Consider the following 26,544-nt stretch of genomic DNA (forward strand, 5'->3'; position numbering starts at 1 on the left):
GGATTAGACTGAAACTAGTACTTTGCTTGGCTGTGATAAAACTAGGTCTCATGCTTCTACTTTTTCTAGATCTGAAACAGTTGTCTCTTCACTAGCTAGTGATCTGCAGTGTTACTTTTATTCTCAGATGCACTTTTCATCTGGAAAATAGTTACATGTAGTTTTGGCTTTACAGAATTTTCATACTTTCAGATGTCCATTTGTCTCTGTTAAATAATGAACATCAAAGTCTACATTTTTGTGATTTGACACCCACAGCATTATCTTTAGACAAATGAGTTGCATATATGGAATATTAATTTGGCACTGAGGCTGCTATCATGAACTACAAAACCTCCTTGAAATAAGGAGTGTGTTTCTATGTACACAATTCTTACAGTTCAGCTGTTAGGTACATATTTGAGCCTCAGGCCTTTACACAACTGTTCTTAAATGCCTTGCTAAAAGCATATTTTTTCTAGTAGATCATAAAGAAATTTCCTTCACAAATTCCTTTAAAATTGAACCCTGATATCCTTTAATTTGGATTTCCTTCAGATCATTTGTGAAAAGGTGAAACTTCCATAAGCTATCTCTTAGCCTGCAGCCATTTTTTTTTATTATTTTCTTCTTTTCAGAACTGTTCTGCTTTATCCCTTTCAAGTGTGTCTCTATAGATTATCAACTTGAATATTTGTTTGAGCACAATTTGTTCTGTCAGTCAAGATTTGAAACTTAGTGATGCAGTGTAATTTAAGCATTTCTTGGAAGTGTGTAGCTTTGAGTTTATTATAATGGCTAAATTTTTGACCAGATAAAAATGCTGTATCAAATGGTAAAACATAAGGAGACCAAATTTAACCTCAAGCAGGCATCTTTTATTCAACCTGCTGCTCATATCTTCCATCCCAAAATGCTTTAAATTGAGTGATTGTCCCATAGATATTCCTTAATTAAATAAATGTATTTAAATAATAATTTATTTTATAAATTAATATTCATCACTGTGGACCTTTTATGATTGAATGGATGAAAATATAAGTAAACTGAGTAATACTCCTGGTAATTAAGCTTGTAAGTACCTGTTTTCTTTACCTTCCCAAACACTGGCCAACTTTTTTGCCAACACATTCTTCAAGAATAAAACGAAGGACAAATTTGTAATAAAACAATAATAAAAAATTACCTTTTCTTTGAGATGACATAATTCATGTTCTTTCTCAAAGTATTATGGAATGGGGAAATACTTTTTTTTTTCTGTCAGGGGCATGCATTTTGATATATTAATGAAAATCAATCTGAATTTAATGAAATTACAGGCCTTTGGAAAAATCTTACTTTATTATGCTCATTAGAGTTCTTAGAAACATTACTAACTTCCATGAAGAACTTCTTTGCTAGACAGTTTTCTAGCTTGGGCTAAAGAAGACTTTTCCTGCAATTGCAACTGTATACAATTGTTATCTGGGCTGACCATGGGCCAAGGACCTGATCTGAGAGCAGAGAACTTCTTCCATGGGTGGTTTGTCCATAGCTCCCATGAGTCTAAGTAATTGGGATGTGGAAGCTGATGGGTTTGAATGCAGAACTTGGACAAGTTCCCATGGAACTTGGCACCAGAAGCTGCAGAGATTAAGGGATTCAAGATTAGACATTACAATAAAAACTGGAATAGGAGATCAGCTAGCTGAGAAGAAAGGGAGTGACTGACCAGAAAAGCATAATGTGTTGTAGGACTGAAATGAGAGGAACTGGAATTCCTTTGGACTAAGAGAATGAAAGTAAAAACTGGGATTGAAAGATCTGATGGAGATACACAGGCAGACAACAGGGACAGACTTAGTATAGGACTGAGGATCAATAGGTGGAACTGGAACCAGAGACAGCCAAAACTATAAACAAAATGATAAGTGCAGACCAGGACTGCAGAGGGAAGAATTCAGGTATGGGGCCAGAAAAGAGGAAATGGGAACAGGTAGAAACCAGTTGTGTTTGTATGGGATGTCAATACAGGAATGACAGGAGTCTGATAGGTATTGAACACGTTGCTGGACAAAGAAGTTGATTCTAGGGACATTGTTCAAGGAATATAGATGGGAACCAGGAGTCAAGACTGAAGAGCATGAGAATTGAGACCCAGGTTTTGGGCTGGAATGAGCTAAACAAAGAAAGAGCATTTTCAAGGAATGGGAAGAGTAATTTGTGACCATTGTGAAGGACTTCGTATTTCTGATAATCACCCTTCAGATGGGTAATACCCTGGTAAAATGCTTTGTTCCTATTTATTACTGCTGCACTCAGGATGTTATGGTTTGAAGATCTGCAGTGTGTTCCTGTCTGTTTCACAGCATAACCAGCTGATGGTAGACAGTAACTTAATCAAGTTTTCCCCAGAGGGTCATTCATTTATTTTCTGGGTTTCAAACTTCTGACTTCCTGTTACTTCAATTTGCAGACAAGCTGAGAAGTCTCTAGTATTTTAACTTAATTTAGAAAATGCTTTGAAGCATTAAGTTCTCAGTATTGTTAAATGCTAACAAGAATACAATACCCAAAATTAGAGGATGTGTATCATTTTGTTGTGTTTTGTAATGGTGAAGTATGCCATTAAAAAACTAAAAGTATATTAGTAGATCTGCCTACAGTGTAATGTGTAAAGTAATGTGTGGGGCAATGCATAGAACAGTAAGGAATAAACAGCAGTCACTAGGAAGGTGCTCATTGCTTCCATGATACTCATTTTGCTCTACATGTGTAAGACTTAAGAGAAAATTGGTCAGTGCTAACATATTGGAAAGCTGAAACTTTCTTCCAAAAGTCCGTTTTCTAGTAAGCGGGAAAATGTGTAATGGAAGGTTATCCAAGTCAGTCCTTCTATAAGCTTGTCATAACTGTTCTTGATTTTTCAACCTTGTGTGTGTGTGTGCGTGATGCATATAGATGGGTTCAGGCTCTGTTGATTGTCTTAAATGAAAGTTATTTCAGGATTTTGTTCATCCTTAACACTGGTAAGTAGGTTGAGCATTTAATCATACCGGTGAAGAGCATGAACCATGCCAAATTTTTAAAGGCAGCATAAAATTGAATCCTTCCAGGGAGATAGTGAGGCATCTCTGAATTCTCCTAGTTGTCAGGCTTCCTTGCAGAAAAGTGGCCAGTAATGTGATAGATTTTAATGAGGTGGAGTCTATAAACTGATACTGTGTTTCTGAACTTCAGAATCAAGATATCAAAGTATTACATGCAATTTGCCTTTGTCTGAAGCTTTGAAGATTTGTAGTGGTTTCTGTGCGGTTTGATAACGTGTGAGAAGCCTTTGCTCTGTGACACATCTCTGACATCTGCACCTGAAACTAGAAGGCTGGAACAGATCTATGAAGTCAGAGATCTCAGTTTTAAATACCATGGTCTTACAGGCCATGGATGCTTATGAACACACATGCCTTCATTTTAAACCTTATGTTTTTCTGTATTGAGAGGATTGATTTCCACCTTACCTTTCTATCTGTAGCTAACAAGGGTGCAGATTAAATATTTGTGTTTTCTGCAAACCTTTTATCCTTGCTTTGGGATCAGACTTTTTCTTTCACTTCGCTGTACATTTTCTGCCACACAGTATTTTGATGTGTGCCATAGCCTAAGTGATAAGGTGAGAGCTGAAAGTCATATTAATGTTTTAAAGGGAAAGCATACCCATGGAGTTCCAAATTATTTTAGCTGTAGCATCTCTCTACCATAACTGCAGAAGCTTTATATTAAGATGTATTTCAGTTGAAGGGAAAATATTCTCTGCAGTGTGCAGCGTGTTTGGCCTGCCCACGTTTTTATTGTCAATGATGACTGTAGTGTCTACTAAAAAATTATTTGGCTTTTTTTCCCTGGTACTAATTTGATATAGTTTCTGTTAGTCTAGGTGTGGAATCCATAGCTTGTTAGCATTGCTTTCACAAAATATCCATATTCTACATGGCAATTGTAGTAATCAGTGGGGTTCTAATGAGCAAAATAAGTTCTTCTAATTATCTCATAAACCTTCTTTTATGAGTGGAAGTACAAAAAATTGTTGCTTGAAAGTAGCATTATATTAGACTGCTGAAGAAATTGAAGGGACTTTTATTCCATGCATCACATTACCCATATATCCCAAGAGTAAGGTTCTCCATAGGTAGCAAGCAACAGAAATTATGCTCAGTGTAGCAAAAGAAAACATCATACTTCTGCCTGTCCTTGACTGTTTGAAGTAAATAGCCTGAATCTTTTCTCATTTACATGGGGGTAATTTGAAGGATATCTTAATATCAACATAATGCAAATGAAATTGAAAATCACTGTGAGGATTTCTGCAGTTGAAAGCGTCAACAATATGGGTAAATTGTTACTTGGTTGAACAGTACACAGCATTTCTAACAGAGCAACAATATCAGAAATAACACCTAGATATCCCCATTTCCACTATTCTGCTATAATTAAGTCGCACTCTCGCCATATACACTGAGGAGTAAGATTCTAGGTGCATGTGCATCCTATTATGATAAAATAATAAAGGCTGTACATATAAGGAATATTTTTTTTAATTAGTACTTGATATTTGTATTCCAGCAGTGCAGGACTACTTAAGTAATGCCGAGACTCTTATTAGCAGCCTTAAAAATATATGAGCAAATTTAAATAGAAGAAAACCATGAGAAGCAGCCCCTTTGATAGGACCTCAAATCTGCTAAGTCACTGTAATCGAAAATTAGCTCTCTGTAACTTGTTTACCACTCATGGAAACTAGACATTTCCAGTTATTTCTACCATGGTATTGTGAGTGTCATGGAAAAGGAGGTGCTCTGGATAAGGTGAATAATATTTCTGCGTGTTGGGGAGGGTTGTCCTGGATGTCTAACCTGTAGTTGAAGATCTTGCATATGCTTTGGATTACAAATACTGTATTAAAATTGCATTATGTTGTTTATATGGCATCAACAACATAATGAACTCTAAAACCTTATGTAATTTTTTAGTTACTCTAGTTTTATAGTAAAAACCTTGAGCAAATTTTCTCAGGGTTATCTATTTCTGAGGAGGCTTGAGTTTTGACTCCCTGAGAGTTTGCATAAAGCAAAAGGTGTTGGTGAGAGGAAGAAGACTGTATTCTATGGGAGACTGAATGTAGGAGAACATTTCCCTTCATGAGAAAAAGGAACCTACTGACAGTGATATTGACCAAACTGATATTTACTAGGCAACAAGTCCCAGGTGAAATTTATGTGGAAAATACTGGATGACAGAAATGTGATGTTACTACAGAAATGATTTATTATCAGCTAAAAGGAGTTTTAATGGAGTCAAGCAACTAGCAATCTAATTCAAGGCACATATCAGGTTTTGGAGTAAAGTCTGGAGAGAATATAGCTGCTATCTTTGTGTGTGATATGTGCCTATTTGCCTAGCATCACACTTCAAGCTTACAAAGGGATACTCATCTGCTGCTTCATATTCTTCATTGACAGAGAATGAACTTAGGATTCAGATGATTCAAACACCATTTACCAGAATTAACTGCTGGAATGATTTTATAGTTAATTTCTTTTACTAATTTTCAGGCTTTTAAGTACTTACAGTTCTACTCATCCTATTCTGTACAGCACAACAGAGGCCAGATCTCCTAGCTTCAAGCTTACTCAAAGCCTGTGTTGCTAAGTACGCCATCTCCAGCCACTCTGCTTCTGAAAATAGTGATTCTGGTTAACTAGTGTGCTGTAAATTGCCAATTAAAAAAAAATATTTATTTTTTAACTAAGCAATGAAACATGTCTTTTCCTCTGACATAAAAATCTGTTCTCTAAAGTAAAAGTTCTGCACTTTGGCCACAATAACCCCAGGCAGCGCTAGGGGAAGAGTGGCTGGAGAGCAGCCTGTCAGAGAGGGTCCTGGGAGTACTGCTTGTCAGCCAGTTGAACATGAGCCAGCAGTGTGCCCAGGTGGCCTGGAAGGCCAGTGACATCCTGTATCAGGAACAGTGTGGCCAGCAGGACTAGGGATGTGATTTTTCCCCTGTACACAGCACTGGTGAGGCCTCATCTCAAGTCCTGTGTACAGTTCTGGGCCCCTCACTTCAAGAAGGATATTGAGGTGCTGGAGCAGGTCCAGAGGAGAGCAACAAGGCTGGTGAAGGGACTAGAGGGAAAGTCTTATAGGGATAGGCTGAGGGAGCTGGGGTTGTTTAGCCTGGAGAAGAGGAGACTTGGGGGACCTTATCACTCTCTTCAACTACCTGAAGGGAGGTTGTAGTCAGGTGGGGGCTGGGCTCTTTTTCCAGGCAACTAGCAACAAGATGAGAGGGCATGGCCTGAAGCTGCTCCAGGAGAGGTTTAGATTGGATATTAGGAAGCACTTCCTCACAGAGAGAATGATTAGACATCAGAATGGACTGCCCAGGGAAGTGGTGGAGGCACCGTCCCTGGAGGTGTTCAGGGAAAGGCTGGATGTGGCACTTAGTGCCGTGGTCTGGCCAATGTGGTGGTGTCGGGTCATAGGCTGGACTTAGTGATCTTAAAGGTCTTTTGCAGCCTTGGTAATTGTGTGATTCTGTGATTCTATGATAGTCAGGAGTATATATCTGCAATCTGAACTAAGACAGTGATAAGGGCAAGAAGTATTCTGTTATGACCTTTTTACATGCTGGCAAAGGACTATGACTCTTGCACAGAATCAGCTCACTGAGACCTCTGAATGCTGCAATATTAGGAAACAGTAAAGTATTTGTGGCCCTTGGGAATTACTGTAAGGATACAGTATCAGGATACAGCACTTCCATTTTCACAGCCATGGTCTTGAAGTCACTTGCATCAGAGAGAATTTTTTTGGCAAGTGCGAGCAAGTGATGGGTTTCTGAGGACTCAAGGGACTTGGAGCTGTAAGACTTTTTTGGTCATCTGTATCGTGAAGGGAACTCTGCTTTGCCCTGTGTGCTGTCCCCAGGTGTTTACAGTTCTGCTGACCAGGCATCTGTAGTATTTTTACTATGTTTAGTATCTTAAGACTCTGAACAGTATGTAATATTTAAATTTTAAATCTAAGCTATATCAAGGACTTAGTGAGCCTAATCCAGGGACATCTTAAAAAATCTCTATGTAAAGATTGTTTATTTATTTTTTTTTAACCTATGCATTACCTTCTCATTAAGAGTTTAAGATTTCTTTTGGTTCTCTTACTGCCCTTGGGAAGAAGGCCACACTGCTGCTAATAGTTGCAAACTTTGTTTTTGCATGTGCTGGACCTCACCTAAAGATCTTGATCAAGCCCCAGGTATTTAATGTTTGTGCTGTATTTGGTTCTGCTGCCAAAATGCTTTTAATTGGCCTCCCTTTTTACTGTGTGCTATTAACAGTATAGAAAAATGTTTTAAAGCATGTTTATACCTTGTAAATAGCGTGACATATTTTCTAGACATTTGCACAGTGTTTTTATACTTGCTGGAACTTTCAAGTGCTTATATTTGGCACTTTTACAGGATTATGTAGATTTCCTCCCACTATTATTTACAAGTGGTTATATAATGAGATCTTGGTTATGCATGGGCTGATTTCCAGCTCTTCCCAGGCTGTAGCTGGACCTGCAATTGCACTAGAAAGCATCTGCATTTGATGTGTTGTGAATTACAGTATATTTCCATGAAATAAGCAGCTAATTTGCCTGCTAATGCTTTGTCTTTTCTGCTTTCCAAAGAAACGTGTTTCCAAGTATTTGAAATTTAAATATTCCTGTAAATTGTACCCTAATCTTCCTACATTTTGGAGTAACTGTTTTTATTTTATACAAGCTAGCATTCTCCATTATGTCACGTGTTCTTAATAGGTGAGCCCTGACTATATTCTAGTGCACTGGTTTACAATGTTAGATACTTTATATTTTATAATGTTGTTTCAAGTGAAAAATGCCTTGTCATCATTAAATATATGAATTATTAGTGGTTTGACCCGTATTCCAAGACGAAGTGAAATCCTGTGTCCCCAGTTCAGAAAGTTTTGGAAAACTTGGGTCCATAAATGTGCTGATGATTTTTATTATAAAAGTTAATACAAAATACTTGTGATTGTTCAGCTCAGTAGGGCTTTATTCTTTCATCAGTACAAGCTGAAATTCACTTTTTTGACGTCAATAAATATATAATCCTGTACTCTTTGAGTGGCAGTGGAGTGAGTATCGATTATCCTTAGGATGGTTTCTAGGAATAAACCCATTTTATTCTTTGCATGGAGAAACACATGTAGCTGTGTTAACTGGGATTGTCTTCCTTGTTTAGCATCCATGTATTCACAATTCAAAGCAAAATCATCCCATGACTATGCTTCTCAAGTCAGATGCTGAGAAAATGCTAGAGCTGATACCTTTGCCTCCAAAATACCTAATTCTCTGGGTTCTCACCTATTAAAGGATGTTCAGTCATCTAACTCACAGAAGGAATCTGCCAAGTGAAGTAAAGAGTAGGAATGGTGTTAGCAAAAGAGTCTCATGTTGAATTCTTCTGCATTACAGGAGTACAAGCGGAAGCTAGCCAGAGTGTCCCAGGTACGGAAAGAACTCAGGTCACGCATCCAGAACCTGCCTGATCTCTCTAGACTTCCCAATGTCACGGGCAGCCACGTACACTTACCGTTTGCAGGAGACATCTACAGTGATGACTGATAAAAGAACGTCCTTCCATAACCTCTACTTTTCTGTGAAATGAGGGGTAGGTCAGGCTGATTGGTACTCTTGTAGTATTATTTTTGTATATTGTTGGAGAGTGTCAGTAAAAAACCTAATAATTTATAAAAAATGGTTTAAAAAGTTGATTTGTTTACTATTTTATTGGCAAGTGAACATAAGGGTACATTTATAAAAGTGGCATCTGTATCTATTACATCGAAGAGTGGATAATTATCTTATCTTTTGTAAAGATTTTAGTTGGGTGCCCTGTAAAAAAACATGCTCAGATTTTTCTTATGTACCCTATATTTAATGTAGATCAATATATAATCAATGCATACTTCTAATGAGACATTTTAGTTTCTAGTGAAGAAGTGAAATGTGGAAATCACAAGCTTGTGTTTGCAAGAAGGTTGATGCAATTTAATGCAAAGTTAAAAGAGATCTTACTATCCATTACATCTAAATTACCCACTCCCAAAACAAGTCAGGTGGTTTTATCTGAAGTAAGTGTTAGTAACCAGTTTTGTATTGGAAAACATATATCATGTTAGACTAAGTGGATTCTTAAATTACTCAAAATATTGCAATGTTTTAGTATAATTTAAAGTTCAGCATAAGAAACTATACAATTGATCAGTTTAATTAGGTTTCAAAAATCTTTCTTTTTACAGCTGCTGAGTTTCTAAATTGAGGGACCATTCATTCCTACTTGAATCCCTTTCTGCAACATTCATCTCCATCTAAAAAGGTCAATTCCAGAAATGTGAAGCCATTTTACAGCTTCAATTAAATTGAAAGGTCATCCTCTAAACTGTCCCGATTGTTAAATGTCCATTATTAAAATTTGAAAATCCTATGTACCATCCGTAGATGCAGCCATGATGTACATTCTCTTCCAGTGAGAAACCCCGGAGGCCAACATGGGCTTCCAGTCCCCCCACCTCTACCCACTCCAGCAAACCTTTCTAGATCTTGGTTGTCTTTTCTCACAGAACAAGAGGAAACAGTTAAGGCCTGTGTATAAGTTAAACTGTGGAAAATTATTGCTGAGTGTCTGTTTTTAAAAAGTCCTTTGTATGGCACAAATGTATTTGTCTACAGGTTGCTGAATTTGTGAAAGGTCCTTGTTACCACACTATGCACCAGCTTTTAAGTTCACTTAAGAATACAGACAGGCATCTAGCAGATAGCCAGCGTTTAAACCAGAATCAGGCCTGTAATTGTTGAGGAGTGATTTAAAAAATGCCTACCTGTACCTTTGGCATTTAGATGACCTTAAAAACCTGAGCTGCAACTGTTTGAGTTGGATATATCATTGGAGTATTTAGTGATTGCATTTTGTTTGTGGATTTGCACTTGTCAGGCATTGTTTTGCATGAGTTAAGTTCACAGTTTACAAGTTTTACACTCCTTCTCACATGAAAGCGATTAAAAAAAAATAATAATCTGTTATTACTTTTCAAAAACCACAATTTTTCAAAATAGTCCTGGAGTGAAAGTGTTGAAGACAATGATCTGTCATTTGTTACTGACTTCTATGAGGCTAATCACTAGAATATTTGTTGGATGTGAATGGAGAATAATCTTTCTCTTTAAAATGGATACACTTGGACATAAGCACTTCAGTCCCATTATCTCTTCTCATGGAAGTTGCCATGAATTAGACCTCAGTTAAGTAGGGAAAAAAACCCCAAAAGCTAAAAACACAAGCTGTTGACATAGCACTCCATAGCATGCAATGTGGAATATTGATTTTATTAAAAATTCAGACTGATATATAAGAATCCTGAAAGTAGTTCATCAGAGCTCACTAGCTGTCCAAAGATTTGTAAGTTTTGAACGGGCAACTTTCCACTCTGTAAGAAAAAAGAGCAACTATAATGAATCCAGAGGAGTGTTTCTTTAGTTTAAATCTAATATGTAAAATTAAATAACACTTATTGGTAGCTTTTTAGTGTAGATTCTTGATAATAAAATGAATGTTTAGGTACAAGCTTGTTATTTTAAATAATTCTGTTCTAGTACCTTAGCTCATAAGTTAATATATGCATGTATGTCCATTACCATGGCAGTGTATGTTCAGTCTTGCTAAAGAATAGCACCAAATTTCCAGTAAATCTTAAGATTTGTAAAACAAGAAGGATAAACACTGAATTCCTGGTCGAATCCCGCCTGTGGAAAACTTAATTTGTACCCAGAGGTGATTGTAACAGCAGTGGTGGTTCTTGTTTAGAGTGCACTGAACGATCTAAGTCTTGGATACACAAAACTGTAGGGAATTAAGCTTTGTCTTTTGCTGCTTTAAAAATAATTCTAATAATGAAGTGGAATGCTGAATTTCCTTGATCTCTCAAGAGTACTAAAAAAGACATGACACTTACTTCACTAGACTTGTTTTTCCTGTTCATAACTCTTAGAGATAATGTTGCTTATCTATAGATAATGTAGAACTGATAAAAGAATTAGGAGAAATCTCAACTAATTCTTGTTGTATATAAGTTTTGATTTTGAGAGAGTGCTATTTTCTGGATATATTTTTCTTTATTTTACTGTGAAATTGTTTACTTCAAGGAATTTTTCATAGTTAGGGTTTTGGAAATGATCCCTCAACATTTATTTGGTGAAGAGGACTTGTGGAAGGTGAAGGTCGCTCTTATAGCAAGTGTCATATATTAGTGGCTGAAGGGTATGTTGTTTTTTATTTATATGGGAAAGGCATCAGGTATCAACTAGTTAGAAGATCTGTATTGTAACTGTAATAGTATAACAGGACATAACAGTACGATATACATGCAGCCCTGTAGTATCCAAAAAATACCTCCAAATTCTCAGGTTCCGAAACTTAACATAGGTATTTCAGACATCTCAGGAAGAAAAGATGCTGGGTGGGGAAAGCAAGGGTGACTAGGAGCTAAAAGGGAGAATATCCCTGAGTGGAAATGGAAGTCGTAACCAATGTCAGCTTTTGTCAAAACTGAAATAACAGTGGGAAGCTTTGGGCAGCACAGTGTTTTAGCTGAAGATGGGTTTATGCAATAGAACTGCTTTGTTGCATTACCACCCTGGGGAAGAAGATGCATGGGTGTACCCTGCCTGGGCTGGTTCTACTCAACTAGAATTCCCACCCTACAAAAGGCACAATTATAAAATAACTGAACATTTTTCATCTAACAATATAAGAATAATAATCAGATTATTTGTTTCACTGTGTTGCACTTTTATTGAGCATTCTTTGGAAAAAGCAAAGACAATCTTGCAGCTCTTTGCCATATGAGAATGCTTAACTTGGAGGTCACTGGGACTGCTTGTATGTTCTAGTGTTTGCAGGCTCAAGCTGTGTTTTTGCAGCATGTTTTGAGAGCTGTCAGGAATATTACCCCACTTCTCTGCTTTTAAAAATAAACGTGAAGTGCTTAGTTACAAAAATTACCATTCTTGGAAATCGTTTCATTACTCCTTTTGAAAATGGAACTACAGCCTGCAGTAACATTAGCTTGTCTGTTTCACTCATTTAATGTTTGTAGTAATATATTCAAACACCTTCGTTAATCCCTAGGAACACAACCCATACTACATGTTTACTATGTGTTTTATCTGAGTAGTCTTCTGAATGTTGAACTGAGAGTTTAATGATGATAAAATTACATTCCCGTTTTCGTGAAGTATAAAAATACAGTGTGTTAGGACTTCCACAGACTAATATTGCTCTCATAAGTCACTGGTAACATGGTCTGGTACTTCAATGATGATCCAAAATGCATAGGTAGGATGCAGTAGCCTTCTGTGCAGATGACCATGGAAGTCCTGCATAGGCTTCACTGGGCCTCCACAGAAGAGCTGGATTTCAACCATTTGAGACATAAGCACAGAGATTAATGGGTGTGGGGTTTTTTCAGTGGAAAAAATAGTGAACTAGAAAACCAGCATGCCTAAAATTTGATGGTTCCATCTATATTTAGGGCCAGTTTTGCTCATTACTCATGCATATAATCACAGTGACTATTCCTGCAAGTGAAGAAAGCAGATTCAAATGTAGCGTCTGAAGTGGATTTTTTTTTTAATGAATGACCAATTTTGTCTCAGCTCCTATTTCAGTGTAATTTATCTTGATTAAGGAGTAAATCTCTTCCATCTTGTTATTTAGAAACCTAGTTCTGATTTCATCTTTACAATATTTGAAGTATCCTACTAAGCATGATGTTTTTGTGGGAATTTGCAAAAGTTCAATAGCACTCTTTACTTGTTTGCAACAGAACTAGACTCAGTTGTTAAAAGTTTACAATAAAAATTTGAAATTAACCGTGTTTCATTATTGTGCTCTTCTGACAGAATGTGTAATCCTTGTGTAATTTATGTCCTAAAAAATAACACCTGTATGTACGCTCTTTCATATTTAATAGAATAAAACGTTGTTCTAAAAACATCTTTGAAATCATTGTTTATTACTTGCCTAATCAATCTCATGGTGTGAAATGGTTTTAATATAAACTGCTCCCTATATGAGTCAACCAAAAGCTCACACTGATACTGAGGAAATTACATACTAATTTTTTATGTGACAAATTTAAGTGAGGAAGTAGTTCATTAAAAAGTCTGGGGTCATACCTCTAGAACCATATGTTTCTTAAAAAGTAGTGTTGCTGATATACCATCTAGTTTGGCTAAAGGTTGTGTTTCTTCAGAGGCAGGGCTAGGTGTGAGCGAGCCAGTTTTAATATGCCAGCTTGAGGTTCTCAATACTCTGAAATGGGAAAATGGCTCAAAGTGATGTTTCAAAATAAAACACATTTTAGTTGAGGCAGTTACTATTAAGACACACTGTAACATTTTCAGTATATGGCATGATACTGTGTAAAAGATTCACATGCCATTGTCCAAGTATAATTTGTATGAGCTGGGAAATAACTCTTAATCTACAATTAAGCACCCGTACACAGGTGTGTATGCTTAGACAGAGAGCCTTCTTGGTCTTGCTTTGCAAAGTCTGGGTGAAATTCTGGCCTCACTGAAATCACTGAAGCTGTTTCCTCTCTATAGAGTTGTTGTTCCTCCAGCTCTTCAAATACAAACCACTGATTTTTATTTTTTTTTTACCAGGGTAAAATCCGATAGTTTGCAATAGTGAACACTTACAACAACACATGTGGACATGTCCCACAACTCTGGTGATTACAAATAAAAAGACTTATGGAACATGACCAGACCCTGTCCACATCAACAAATAGCCCATTTCAATACCCACACACCTGCAGTGGAATACCTGAAGCTTGGTGCCTGGCACCTACAGTACACTTTTTGGAGATGGGAGATGGGTACTTGTGGGGAACGGCCCACCTTCTCTCCCCACCTCCCCGTGATGGAGGAATGTCATGGAAGCATCCTGGCCTCCTGCTGTCTGTTACTACCACCGTCGGACAGTGACAGTACTTCAGACCAGCTCTCCTGTGATCCTGCAGCTAGATGGCCCATTCGTGCTCCCAGCACACTGGCTGTGCCTCAGAGCACATCATATGTGCTTCTACCCATTATCTGGAGTTTTATCCCAAAGGAACGTGACTCGTGTGCTGAGACCACTCAGTATAGAGTAAAAAACACAGTAAACAGGGACAATGGGGACATCTGCTTCAAAAGCAGGCTCTTGATTTTATCTAAAACATGTTTGTGCACCTTAGAACAGCAGATGCCCATGCTGTCTTCACATAAGCTTCACGGGAAGCAGAGCAGTAGGGTAATGTGCATACTTTTAATATAAAAAATTATTGCAAAAGTTTTCAAATACTTTTTTATAATACACATTTTCCATCAACAAGATTGAAGTCTTTTTCCAGAGGACAGGATCATAAATACATCAACAACAGGTGAATTAATGCCAAGTTCTACAGTGGAAAAGGCATAACTCAAAAGTCCATATTTTGATCAAAAAATGAGTTAATTTGATCCTACACATATGGAAGAAGCAAGTGGCAGTGAACCATTGAAAGTTGTGCAAATGTACAGGAAATATAAAAAGGTTACATGCCAGTCTCTGAGACCCTAAGTAGAACTTGTAACAAACTGTTCTCCCTGCCCTGTATTGTTTTCAAGTCTGCCAACTTACTTGATGGTCCTACTTTTTAAGTGGTATTCATTGAGTTTGAGAGTGCTGAAACTGTTCATTAGAATACAAAAAAAAAAAAAAAAAAAAAAAAAAGGAAGTTGCTGGACTTTAAGCCCAAGAATTTAAATGTTTTAACTGACTCTTTTCAGAGGGGAAATCTGAAGCATGATGTGCAGAACTGTCACCTCAGACTATACACGGGACAGGCAATGAACTCAGTCCTGAATGTTGACTTTGTGCTGTCCTTTCTTACCTCTGAGCTGAACTGAAAATGTAAAATCTGACACTGGAGGCTGCTTTAGCCTTGACAACTGTCTATTCACAGCAAAATTATTTGGTGCAGCGAGTTGACTACTGTCCAGGGCAAACCTGTTTTTCCAAATTGAAGTCAGAAAGGAAGAAACTCTAAAGCTTTATGCCGGACAAAAATGAAAGACTTATAAGAAAGAGGTTCTCTCCTTAGCCATTTCTGAACAAGACAAAAGTGACCCACTGACAGCACCAGAGCAATTAGAATTATTCGTTATGTCTGTGCCACTCTCAGCCATAACAAATTGGGATGCTGAAAGCAGTCTAGTGTGGAGCTGTCCTCAGCACTGAAAGCATCCTCCATTAGAGCACTGTCTTACACAGGCTGTTACCCTGGAAGCAGTTTGTCTGCAGTCTGTATCACATTCTTAAGAAAATTAAGAAACTTAATCTACTGATACACTGTTTTATCTCTCTGAGTGCTGTCTTTTCAAAGAGTACCTTCGTAATGGCTGTTTAAATTACCACAAGTATTGATAAACAGCAAGAGCATAGGACACTGCATTAGATCCTTGAAAATACCGTGCCTGCAGAAAGAGCCAGTTAAAGCACCTTTGATTTACTCAAAGATGCAAAATGCGAATGAGATCTTTTGCTGGAACAGAATCATAGGCCAGCCATGGTAGGCAGTTTTTGAGTCAGCTGCAGGCTTAAGTCAGGGCAACTGACCCAAGCTGACCACAGGTGTATCCCATACCATAAACATCACTCGTTACAAAGGGGAAAGCTTGCTGTGGACAGGGAGCTCCTCTTTCTGAGGCTCTTTATTCTTGAACTCTCTCCCTCCTGCTTCTCCTGAGGCCTAGGCTTATTATAACCCTGTATACTGTATGTTTGCATTAGTACTACTTCAACTACTTTAGTTGCTACTTCATTAAATTCATTTTCATATCAACCCGTGAGTTTCCTTTGCCTGATTCCATCTCAGCTGGGGAGTGGTCACTGGGTGATACAGCGACTGCTATAGTTTAGCCCCAGGTAAAAGCTAAATATAGACAGATGTGTTACCTTAAAAACAGTGGGAGTGAGATAGACCAAACTGTAACCTCTCCACCACCAAACTGCTTTCAGCTCTGCAAACCTATCTTTTAGTCCTGCTGAACCTGCTGATGGGTCCATTACTGTTGGCTTCCTCAAAGGATTGAATCTGATTTTTAATTCCTGGGCTATTAGAGACTTGTAACACACGTTCAAGATTCCCAAGTGTATCAGCCTGTTTTATCATCCCCCTCCTGCGGACAATCAGCCCCCTCAGAAATACAGCTTGCTTTCTAAAAACATGGTCTATGCTTTCACAGGGTACTTGCTGTTCTCTATAGCCTGAGTTTTAGAGAAACACTAACTTTGTTGATTTACTAAAACTGGAACAATACTTATTGGTGTAATCTTTATTACTTTGAAATAATGTAAAACTAAAGTAAAGTCAAGAAGGTTTTCAAATCTGCCTTCTGGCTTTTCTCTTTTTCTTCAAGGCTAAGCATCCGTTTTAGCTTAGAAAAGTAAAATTTGGAGTTTCGCGGTGTCTTGGAAGCAGAGCTGGTTGTTGCCTGGCCGGATACATGTGTTCTGAAAAACAAGAGACTCAAATGTCTTAAAGGTGAGGAGTCAGAATCAACATAAAGTAACTAAGAAAGTGCATACATACAAGTGAAAGGTTTGAAGCATAAATAGTGCACTTTCATGAGAAAGTAAGCAGTTACGCAGGTTTTAAGCTGGACATGTCACATTAATGACAACAAAATAATTGTGCATCCTTTTTATTAGAATATTTGGTTTTAAAGGTTGGAAAGTTAAAATTTATCTCTTCCATCAGACCACTAAAGAAAAATACCTAGTTATCAAAGTTTATTAAGGGACTGATCTGCAGTCGGTACATTACTGCAATACACCCTTTCCCAACAAGGTTTAAGACACTCCACTCGATAAAATGCCTCTTTAAATAGGAGAGAAACAGGTACCTGGGAAGTGATGAGGGACTGTTCCTGTTAGATTCCAACCTACTGCAGCTTCCTGGTGTCACTTCGGTTGCAGACTCAATTTTTACATTTGGTGTCCTCAGGCTAGATTTAATACTTGGAGTGCCAGAATTGTGTGTCTCGGAAGCCAGAAAATCCCTGCTTTTACCGTAATGTCTTGTTGTTTTGTTGCATGAGTTGCAAGTAACCAGCTACAGAGAGAAGAAAGGAAATACCAACCATTCATTCAGTCTTTCCACCTTTATGTTATAAAGCCATTGTAAGAATTATCCAAACTATTCTGCAAATATGACACAAATTAAACATTTGCTTAAATGAAACATGAGATACTAAAAAGTAACATGCACTTTAAACCTAGTATTTTCACTCAGGCTTCTTAAGCCAAACACATCCTATGGGTTTATTTAGAAATTGATCCAGTCCCCTAGAAACTAATTTCAGAAGACTGGTAATTCTGAACATAATGTTGTTCAGTGGAATACAAAAAATAACCCTGTCAAAACAAGATGAACCAGCATCTGAACTGCATGTACAATATCCTGAGTATGCACTAGGGGTATTCATATTTTACTAAAAAACATGGCATACCGTATGATCTAAATTCATTAAAATATTTTACCCTTGATGAATTTATATTAACACACCCTCTGGGGAGTCTCGAGATAAAATATTTAAATTACCAAACTGTCAAAAATAGTCATTCATAACTAATAACAGCAAGTTTTAGCGAACAAAGAAGCTTTCTATTAGTGCAAACATACTTAATTCGATACAGAGGAGGTTGTGGACAAAGGGCATTTTCTCTTCTATCTGTTTACTTCTAGGTTGCAGGGAACTTCCAGCAGCACAGTATGTGGCAGGAGTGCAACAACGACAGATTATGTCAGACAGTCTCAGAGACTGTTAGATATTCCTAACATCCCTGACTGCCACGGCAACTGCTCTTAATAAGAGACAGGAGAACAATACAGTCAGACAACTTTTTGAGGCACACAACTACACTGACTGAAAAACACAGTTATGTGATGTTTCTGGATTAAAAAAGAGACCCAAAAGAATGTCAGAAGATTGTCTAAGCTGTTTTGAAAACATCTATAGTACAACATTCTCCCTAGAGTGTAAATTTACCTAAATTTAGATGGCTTAAAAGAATTACATTTAGAAACCCCAAAATAAATTTTTTCAGTTAAGTGTTTTGAATGTATCTAGATGTTATTTTGTCAGCCTAGCAAACTAAAAAAGAGAAAGATCATTAACTTACACAGCTCAGGTATGTATTTTTAATTCTTCTAAATGAAATTCAAATGGGAAAAAATCCCAGCATCACATGACACTTTAGCACTCCACATAATATAAATTTATTTTTAACACCTTAAAGGTGTTTTTTAAAAGAGGGGAACACCTTACAGTGCAGAAATTAGTGGATTACTCATAGCACTACACAGCTAGTTTCCAATCCCTGAAATGCATATACATTTAACTCCCAAAATTTTAAAAGCCCTGATGCATTTCCTAAAGTTATATGCCTTTTCATGGCAGAACATTCTTAAATCAAGTTCTACTTGCTAAGAAATGCATTGAAAGCAAAACCTGTCATACTATACTCGAATTTGCATTTCTGCAAGTCTGAGATATTAGATTACAGGGATCTACACCGCTAATTGTGAAAGCTGTAATTTCCTGACACTATTTTTAATACCAGAAATACTTAAATCATCATCCACAGCACAAATGCAAACAGAACTGAGCAGAACGTAAGTGCAGGAAACTGTAATTAAATCCCAAGATCAGAATATTACCCAGAGTTTAAACTGGACCTATTTAAAACTGAATTTTAAACTACTGATACGAATGCACACTGCATCCTACAAACCTCTCCAGCCAAAGAATAAATGTAAGAATTCATCAAGAACTCATTGGTCATCTAAAATTAGTTCTTAATGTACACTAAAAGTTTGTGATCCCCTAGCAGAAAAATAAAGATTCCAGCTTCTCAGATGCCCTTTCTCTTGCTCTTTTTTGCTACTGAACTATGGTTTATAATTTGGAGAGAGTAATAGAAAGTTTGCCTTTCTGGAGTGACTTTTTTTTGCCCTGAGAGCTGACAACCTCTGTGATGTTGCCTCAAATGTTTTGTTATTGACTCTTTAATAATTTTTGATTTTTGCAAATTTTATTCCTCCAACCAGCAGACTCTCAGCTGAGAAAATATCAAGTGTGCCAGCAACTGCTGGGTTGTCTCATTTATTAAAACATCCATATTAAAACTATTAAAACACAACCTGCTTTAACAGTAGTGTATGCCTTGGCAACACTAGATTAAATACATACTACTCTTCTTCAACTAATATTATTATATAAAAAACCAGTCATTTTATCTTATATTCCTGAGTAACTTAGGAAAAAGAACTGAAGCACCAAATGCAACATTAACTTGTTTAAATTACCTATGTGGTTTAGTTTTGGAAAATTTCCCATAAACAGTAATAGACAAATATAAAAAATAATATTTGTACAGAAGGCAACAATAATCTGATGTAGCCATAATGGTCTACTGAGAGAAATGAGTAAAGCTTCTAAGTTGCAAATGTGTCTATTTTTAGTCAACTGATAACACTGAAAAACCTGTCAATCACAGAATCTTAGGGGTTGGAAGGGACCTCGAAAGATCATCTAGTTCAACCCCCCTGCCAGAGCAGGATCACGTAGAGTACATCACACAGGAATGTGTCCAAGAGGGTTTTGAATGTCTCCAGCAAAGGAGACTCCACAGCCTCTCTGGGCAGCCTGTTCCAGTGCTCTGTCACTCTCACAGTAAAGAATTTTTTCTGATGTTTACATGGAACTTCCTATGCTCTAGTTTGCACCCATTGCCCCTTGTCCTATCACTGAAAAAAGCCTGGTTCCATTCTCTAGACACTCCCCCTTAACATATTTGTAAACTTTGATGAGGTCGCCCCTCAGTCTCCTCCAAGCTAAAGAGGCCCAGCTTCCTCAGCCTTTCCTCATAAGGGAGATGTTCCACTCCCTTAACCACCTTTGTGGCTCTGCGCTGGACTCTTTCAAGCACTTCCCTGTCCTTCTTGAACTGAGGGGCCCAGAACTGGACACAATATTCCAGATGCAGCCTCACCAAGGCAGAACAGAGGGGAAGGAGAACCTCTCTTGACCTACTAACCACACCCTTTCTAATGCACCCCAGGATGCCATTGGCCTTCTTGGCTACAAGGGCACACTGCTGGCTTATGGTCATCCTCCTGTCCACCAGGACCCCCACATCCCTTTCTCCTACACTGCTCTCCAGGAGGTCAGCCCCCAACCTCTACTGGTACATGGGGTTGTTCTTCCCCAGACGCAAGACTCTACACTTGCCCTTGTTGAATTTCATCAAGTTTCTCCCCACCCAACTCTCCAGCCTGTTCAGGTCTTGCTGAATGGCAGCACAGCCTTCTGGTGTGTCAGCCACTCCTGTCACTCAAGCCCTTCTTCAGAGCAGAAACAAAAAAAGGCAGTAAATGTCAAGCTAAGCATACTGGCAAAACCAGCATGACTTTAGGAAATGGCGTGTTTTTCTTCCTAGGTATGTTTTGGGGTATTATTAGCAATGCATTTCTAAGGCTTCTAATGGATTTTAGGATCTACACGGCTGTGTTAAGGCTCTGCATCTAATAAGAGTTGCTTGGTCCTAGTTCTGCCACATTCATAGGAAAAAAGGAACAGGCAAAATCTGCCACTCCTGCCATTTTTGCAAAGCTATGCAAATTATACATGCAAGGAAGAAATACTTAATTTTCAGCAAGACCTTAAGACATCTGCAGAGTCTACCCAGACTGCTGACAAAGAGAGGGCAGAGCTGTTTGTGTAGCTTCTCTGCTTTGGGTTTTTTTTGGTGGGAGCTTACTGTCCTTGCTGTTATGCTCACAATCTATCTATTGTGGAAAGAAGATTTTAATATTATTTTTTTTTTTGAGTAGAAGGTATCCCAAAAGAAAAGTTCTTCGCTCAGGAAAAAACAATATAAAAAAAAATGTGTAGGTGTAAGCTCCACCTCTAGAAGAAAGATTTTCACATGTTCTTTTTATACCACGGAAAGGTTTGGGGAAGTATTTAGTATTTGTCATTTCCAAGAATATATCCTTACCAGAACACTTCTTGATTCCCTGTACCTTTTCAAAAGCTTTGTCTGCTTCATATTAAGCTTATGGTTCTTCGCCTCCCGTTTAAGAACTTTCTCTATCTGTGGAGTCACTTTCATCTTTGGCTTGAGACGCACCCGGTGGCTATCAGGAACTCGGATCTGGAAGCAGTATGGGCACACCTTTTCTAATCCGTATTCTTTATCTACAGATTAATAAAGGTAAGAGAGTAAAACTTAAATAATTATGTTTCATAGGCAAATTTTAAAATGGTATGTTTCTATTTAAACATGGCCTAGGTAGATGTGTTTTTATTTTATGTCTCAGATAGAACTAGAACAGAAGAGGAAGCTGAACACCAGTGTGTGCACCAGGATGTGCTCACCTGAGCACGAGTCATGCTAAGGTTACGTGCAGCACAAGTTTACACAGTATGTAATTGCACATTTTCTTGATAAAATGCAATTCCTTCCTAAAAATCTTTAATGACAGAGGCTCATAATTCTGCAAGGAGCTCCATGAGGCCACACTCTTTTGCCTGACAAGCAACACCAAAGCCTTGTAAAGCCTGCTGCCCACTTTAAGCGCAAGATGATAGCATCTCAGCCCGGGATGAAGAAATGCTTTGAGATAAATTTCAGCCCTCATAACAACAGGCATGCTTCTGCAGCTACCTTATTACTTCCTGCTGCCAGAGCCAGACTCTCTAAGCCCCTGAGCAAACACCTGGACCCTGCTGTCTAGCCACTATGTCATCTCTGCCAGCAGCCCCGAAGCACAACCCGGCACATTTCTGTGGGGGGGGGAGCAGAGGGGAGAAAGGGAGAAAAAACGAGAGCCTGCCCCCGTTCTTAGGGGCACACTTCTGCCCTCCTTCTGCGCAGGCAACCCCTACGCGCTGCCCTCCCCCCGCAGGAGCCCCCCCGGGCTCGCGGGTCCCCCGGCTCCACCCGCGGGGCGGCGGCAGGGGCCGCGGCAGCCCCTCTCCTCTGCAGCGGGGCAGCGACTCCGGCGGCACCGCCTGCGTCGGGGCCGCCTCACTCGCCTCGGCACTTGCGGAGCGTCCACCTGCGCGGGAGAAGGGCACAGCGTCACCTCACCGTGCGTCACCAGCCAGCTCTGCCCCGCACCCCGCACGCGCCGCGTCCCGCCGCGCTCCCTTTGCCCCCCCCCCCCCCCCATCCCCGAGGGTCGCTCACATCAGGAACCGCGCCTGGCCGGGGCAGGCTCCCGCCAGCTCCCGCGCTGCCGCCTCCAGGAACCGCCGCGGCCGCCCCATGGCGCCGGCAGCCCGCCCCGCCGGAAGCCGCCGCTACCCAGGTCCGGCGGCCGCGGGCGGGCGGGCAGGAAGGTGTGTGTGTGTGTGTGTGTGTGTGTGTGTGTGTGTTGTGGGGGGGGTGGGGGGATGTGCAGCGTTTCGCCGAGACCCGGCGGGTTCCGGCGTCCGCAGCACCATGGTTCCGGGTGCGGACGGGCCCGCGGTGCCTTGCTCAGCACCGTGAGGCCGGTGAGGCCGTGCCCGCCGCCGCCGCCGCCGCCGCCGGGGTGTGCTGCGCTGGCTGGCGGGGCCGGTGTCGGCCCCGCCTCAGGCGGCCCTGCCGCTGCCGGGCCCGCCGGGGCTCGCGCCGCCGCCGGCCGTTGGGGCGGCAGCAACGGCCGGGAGCGACCGTTGGGGCACTAGGGGGGGGGGGTGCCCGCCCCCCGGTGCTGCCGCCCGGCGGGGAGCGGCGGGAGGGGTCTGCGTGTCCGGGGGCGCTGGGGTCTGCGCCGTGAGAGGAGTGGCGGCTTTGGTATTTTCCGAAGGGAAAAGAGAACTTTTACCTTCGGGGGGGGGGGGGGGGGGGAAGGTGGTGGGAAGAAGGTTGCTCTGTCAAGAGTTGTCAGGTGAAAAATGTCAACCCGCAGCTCCAGGATGCCGCTTGATGTCCAAGTGTGCTGAACATCAGCTATCTCCTGCTCCATTTAGATGATGATGATGATGATGATTATTATTATTTTAATTTTTTTTTATGGCAGCTACATGCTTTGCTTTATCATTCTGCAAAGGCGCTCCTATTAAACAATAAAAAAAAACAACCCCAACACCAAAAAAACACCACACAAAAAACCCCCCCCAAAACAAAACGCCAACCCTCGGCTTTTCAATGTTCGAGGTGTGTTTTATTAATTCCCTTGGCTCCATTCATTTGCTAGACATTCTTCTTCTTTTGATCTGTTGGTAATGGTGTTCATTTAGCAGAGGTAGTCAGCAGAGCAGGCTTCAATATTCTATCAAGGAATTTGAATAAGTATAATTATTTCTTATTTTCTAACACAGAGTAGCCGAAGGCTTTAGAAGTAGAAAAGCATGAGAAGAATTTAATTTCTGGGCTTTCTCTAATATAAGAGCTTTACAGTGGCAGTCAGTAAGTCTGGGCTTGTTAATGAAATGTTCATAATAGCTGCAATTAGTACCTCTGCTGACTTTATATTTTTGAATTAAACCCACATTTTTCAATGGACCTTTCAATATTACATTGATGATAGTTTTTGTATGAACTCTACCTTTCCTGAGTGGGAAAGCAGGGATGTCACACAACATCTATTTAAAACACAACGAGAGTTCATCACTCATAGATTTTTTTGGAAAATGAAACATTCCCATTTATTAATAGCAGTGGGGGGTTGGGGAAAGTGTGGGGTTTTTTTAACGCAATTAAGAAAAAACAATTTCCGCAGCTTTTTTTGGAAGTGGGTCAGTTCTTAACAAGTTTTAGCCATGTAATTCTGCTTGCCCGCTAGGGAACTGTGTTGCAGAGGAGGGGTGGTGAGGTGAGATAGCGCCTGGCAAAAGGATGGTGTGCTGGGGAGCTGTCTGTTGCTTGGAGTGAGGACCTGACTGAAGTGGTGCAGGTGGGCGAGAGCACTCGCACCAGCACTCAGGAGAATATTTTTTTCTGCGAGAACAAGTGCCTGAGCGAGTTGGTTAACAAGCTGTACTGATGAAGCAATGACTAATACAAGGATTAATTTTCATATCCCTTCCCCTGCCCTTACACTTTTCCTTTTTTTTTTTTTTTTTGGGGGGGGGAATTTTTGTTGTTGTGGTTGTTTGTTTTGTTTTGTTTTTTTTTTTCTTCTTTTTTTTTTTTTTTTCTCTCAGTATCTTCCAGTCTATCTGAAATGCTTATTTATTTATTTATTTATTTATGCTACTGAGACTAGGCTGGCCCATTCCCCTTTTTATGTTTATTTCACTGGTTTCTCTTTGCATTTTAGGTAGTCATTGTCTGAAAGGCAGTGCTAACAGCACTGCCCAGTGCCATTTGTAGACAGGATATCATGTGTCTTGTCCCAGTACCTGTCTCAGAAGGCAGAAGCTCTTTCTCATATTAGGTGTGGTGCTGTATGTGCTAAAAAAAACTCTAGAGAGGAAGGTAAAATTACCAAGAAACCATGGCCTCCAATTCATGGCTCCCTATGAGCCCTTTTCTGCAGAACTCCCATCAAAAGTCAGTATTTCTGTGCATCTGGTGCTGGTAGGACCAGACCCTTAAAACCAGATAATCCTCAGCTCCCTAGTACAGTATTTATTGTATCAATGGGGTGAATTCACCCGCATTTCAAGGCAGAATGCATTTGTCTCTACTTTTTCCTGGCTTTTGTTCACCAAAAAAGCCCCCACATTAGCAGACCCATGTTACTAACTGCTTCCTGCTTCTATTGCTTGGTGTTTTGTAGCTACCACGGCTGACCAACAGGCTTTAAATCTTGCCTAGTGTTTTGTGACAAAGGAAAAAATAGAATGATTTGTGTTGACTTTTGGTCATCGTGTATCGTTATTGATTGGAGGGAGGGCGGTGAAGGAGAGCGTTACTGTGTATCTGTTGCTTGCCGGTTTTCCCGAAGGCGCTGGTAGCTAGCAGTCAGTAGAGGGCAATAGAGAAATACAGTTTGTGATACCTAAAGGATTTGAAGCACTGATTATGTGTTTACAGAAAAGAAAAAGAGAAGAGCCAGGAGGATAGGTTGTTCAGTTTACTACTGGAGATCTGACTGTGACAGACCACCAAGAAAGCAAAATGTTCAAAGAGAGCAAAGAAACCCTTCTGGAGCATCTGCGAGACTCTCCTTTTTTCTTCAGAGTTACATAGGATAACTTAGCCAGAACTTACTGATGACTGCATGTTCAGTGGACTCAAGAAGGGACTGTGAGATGAGGGAAGGCGCTCTCTGGAAGGAACAGAAGAGGAGGCATTTCAAAGATTCTGCAGGTGACAGAGGTGAGCAAACTCACAGCTTCTCTTTCAGGTGAGATAATAGGTGTTCAGCCAGCTGTATAGAAGTCACGAGCAAACTGAGTGACTGAAATGATATGAGAATTTTGCTTTTCCAGGCATACTGGTGCAGGACTAATTTTATTGTGGAAAAAGAAAAAAGGATAGTGATACTACAAGGATGAGTATTTCTAAGCATACAGTATTTTGGAGACATGCTAAAAACTGTTGACTTGTTTTATGTGTAATATTTTATATTAGAACTGTTTGAAACTGCTCGTAATTTTATAAGGTTTATGCGCTACAGTTCATAGACTCTAATTTACAGAGAAATATATAAAGAAGATGTGACTATTGTTCCTTTTAGAGGGGATTTTTGCTAAGCTTTTGGACAAATGTGACTTGGAGGTTTAGAGAAATTTATTAAGAGATTTGGGATGCATGGTGGGAATGTCCTCAGATTCTTCAAAGGCTTTAATATCAGAAAGATACTGAAAAGTGGTAACAAAGAATATAGCAATAACAAAAGGAGTTAAGCCACAGGAATAAAGGGGCTGACAGAGGGTTGGGGAAGCAGAAAAAAACCAGAGATTAAGTTAGGAAATAAGCATATTAAACACTTTTCTATTGCCAAGATCTCAGCTGGTGTCACCGTAACACTTGGAAAATATCCTCAGGATGCTGAGAACCATTAACGCAGTACAGATAATCAGAGGATAAACTTCCACTTCAGCTGCCACTGGTACCAGAAGTGACCAATAAGGAACATTTGGGAAATGAACGATGAAGAATTGAAGTACTGACATTCTGGGGATATCAGAGAGCAAGTGCAAGGGTATCTAGAGGTCAGTCATAGACTACCCATCTGAAACAAGACAAACTGATAAATAAAATAAATTAATTGTATTCTAAAACACACCATCAGCTTTGAAAAGCTAATTAAAGGAAAAGTTTTCTAGTGTTCCTCCTGAGCCTGGATTTATTTTGGTATGATAGGCTACAGCACAGTGATTTATCTTTGCTTTGAGTGCCCAAATATGTAAAAGATTAATATGATGGTTTTTATACATTGTTTAGAACACCACTTCCTTGCAGTATGTACCTGAGAGAAG

General features: G+C 39.6%; 2 protein-coding genes across 2 annotated transcripts in view; one reads left to right on the plus strand and one right to left on the minus strand.

Moving 5' to 3' along the window:
- The window catches only part of RPRD1A (regulation of nuclear pre-mRNA domain containing 1A), a 44,338-nt gene extending 31,257 nt beyond the window's left edge, over positions 1-13,081 (plus strand). Inside the window, exons 7-8 of the mRNA XM_051610770.1 lie at positions 8,503-8,698; positions 9,330-13,081. Coding sequence (XP_051466730.1) covers positions 8,503-8,652 — 150 coding nt within the window. The 3' untranslated portion in view covers positions 8,653-8,698; positions 9,330-13,081. The remainder of the gene's footprint in view (positions 1-8,502; positions 8,699-9,329) is intronic.
- A 1,345-nt stretch (positions 13,082-14,426) lies between these two features.
- On the minus strand, positions 14,427-22,543 carry C2H18orf21 (chromosome 2 C18orf21 homolog). Its single transcript, XM_051612051.1, has 5 exons — positions 22,376-22,543; positions 22,222-22,244; positions 21,182-21,381; positions 17,023-17,231; positions 14,427-16,630 (listed from the first exon to the last, which is right to left on the minus strand). The coding sequence occupies exons 1-5, from the start codon at positions 22,453-22,455 to the stop codon at positions 16,477-16,479; spliced, it is 666 nt and encodes a 221-aa protein (XP_051468011.1). The 5' UTR covers positions 22,456-22,543; the 3' UTR covers positions 14,427-16,476.
- Positions 22,544-26,544: the final 4,001 nt, after the last annotated feature.

Source organism: Apus apus, chromosome 2, assembly GCF_020740795.1.
Source record: "Apus apus isolate bApuApu2 chromosome 2, bApuApu2.pri.cur, whole genome shotgun sequence".
NCBI lineage: Eukaryota > Metazoa > Chordata > Aves > Apodiformes > Apodidae > Apus > Apus apus.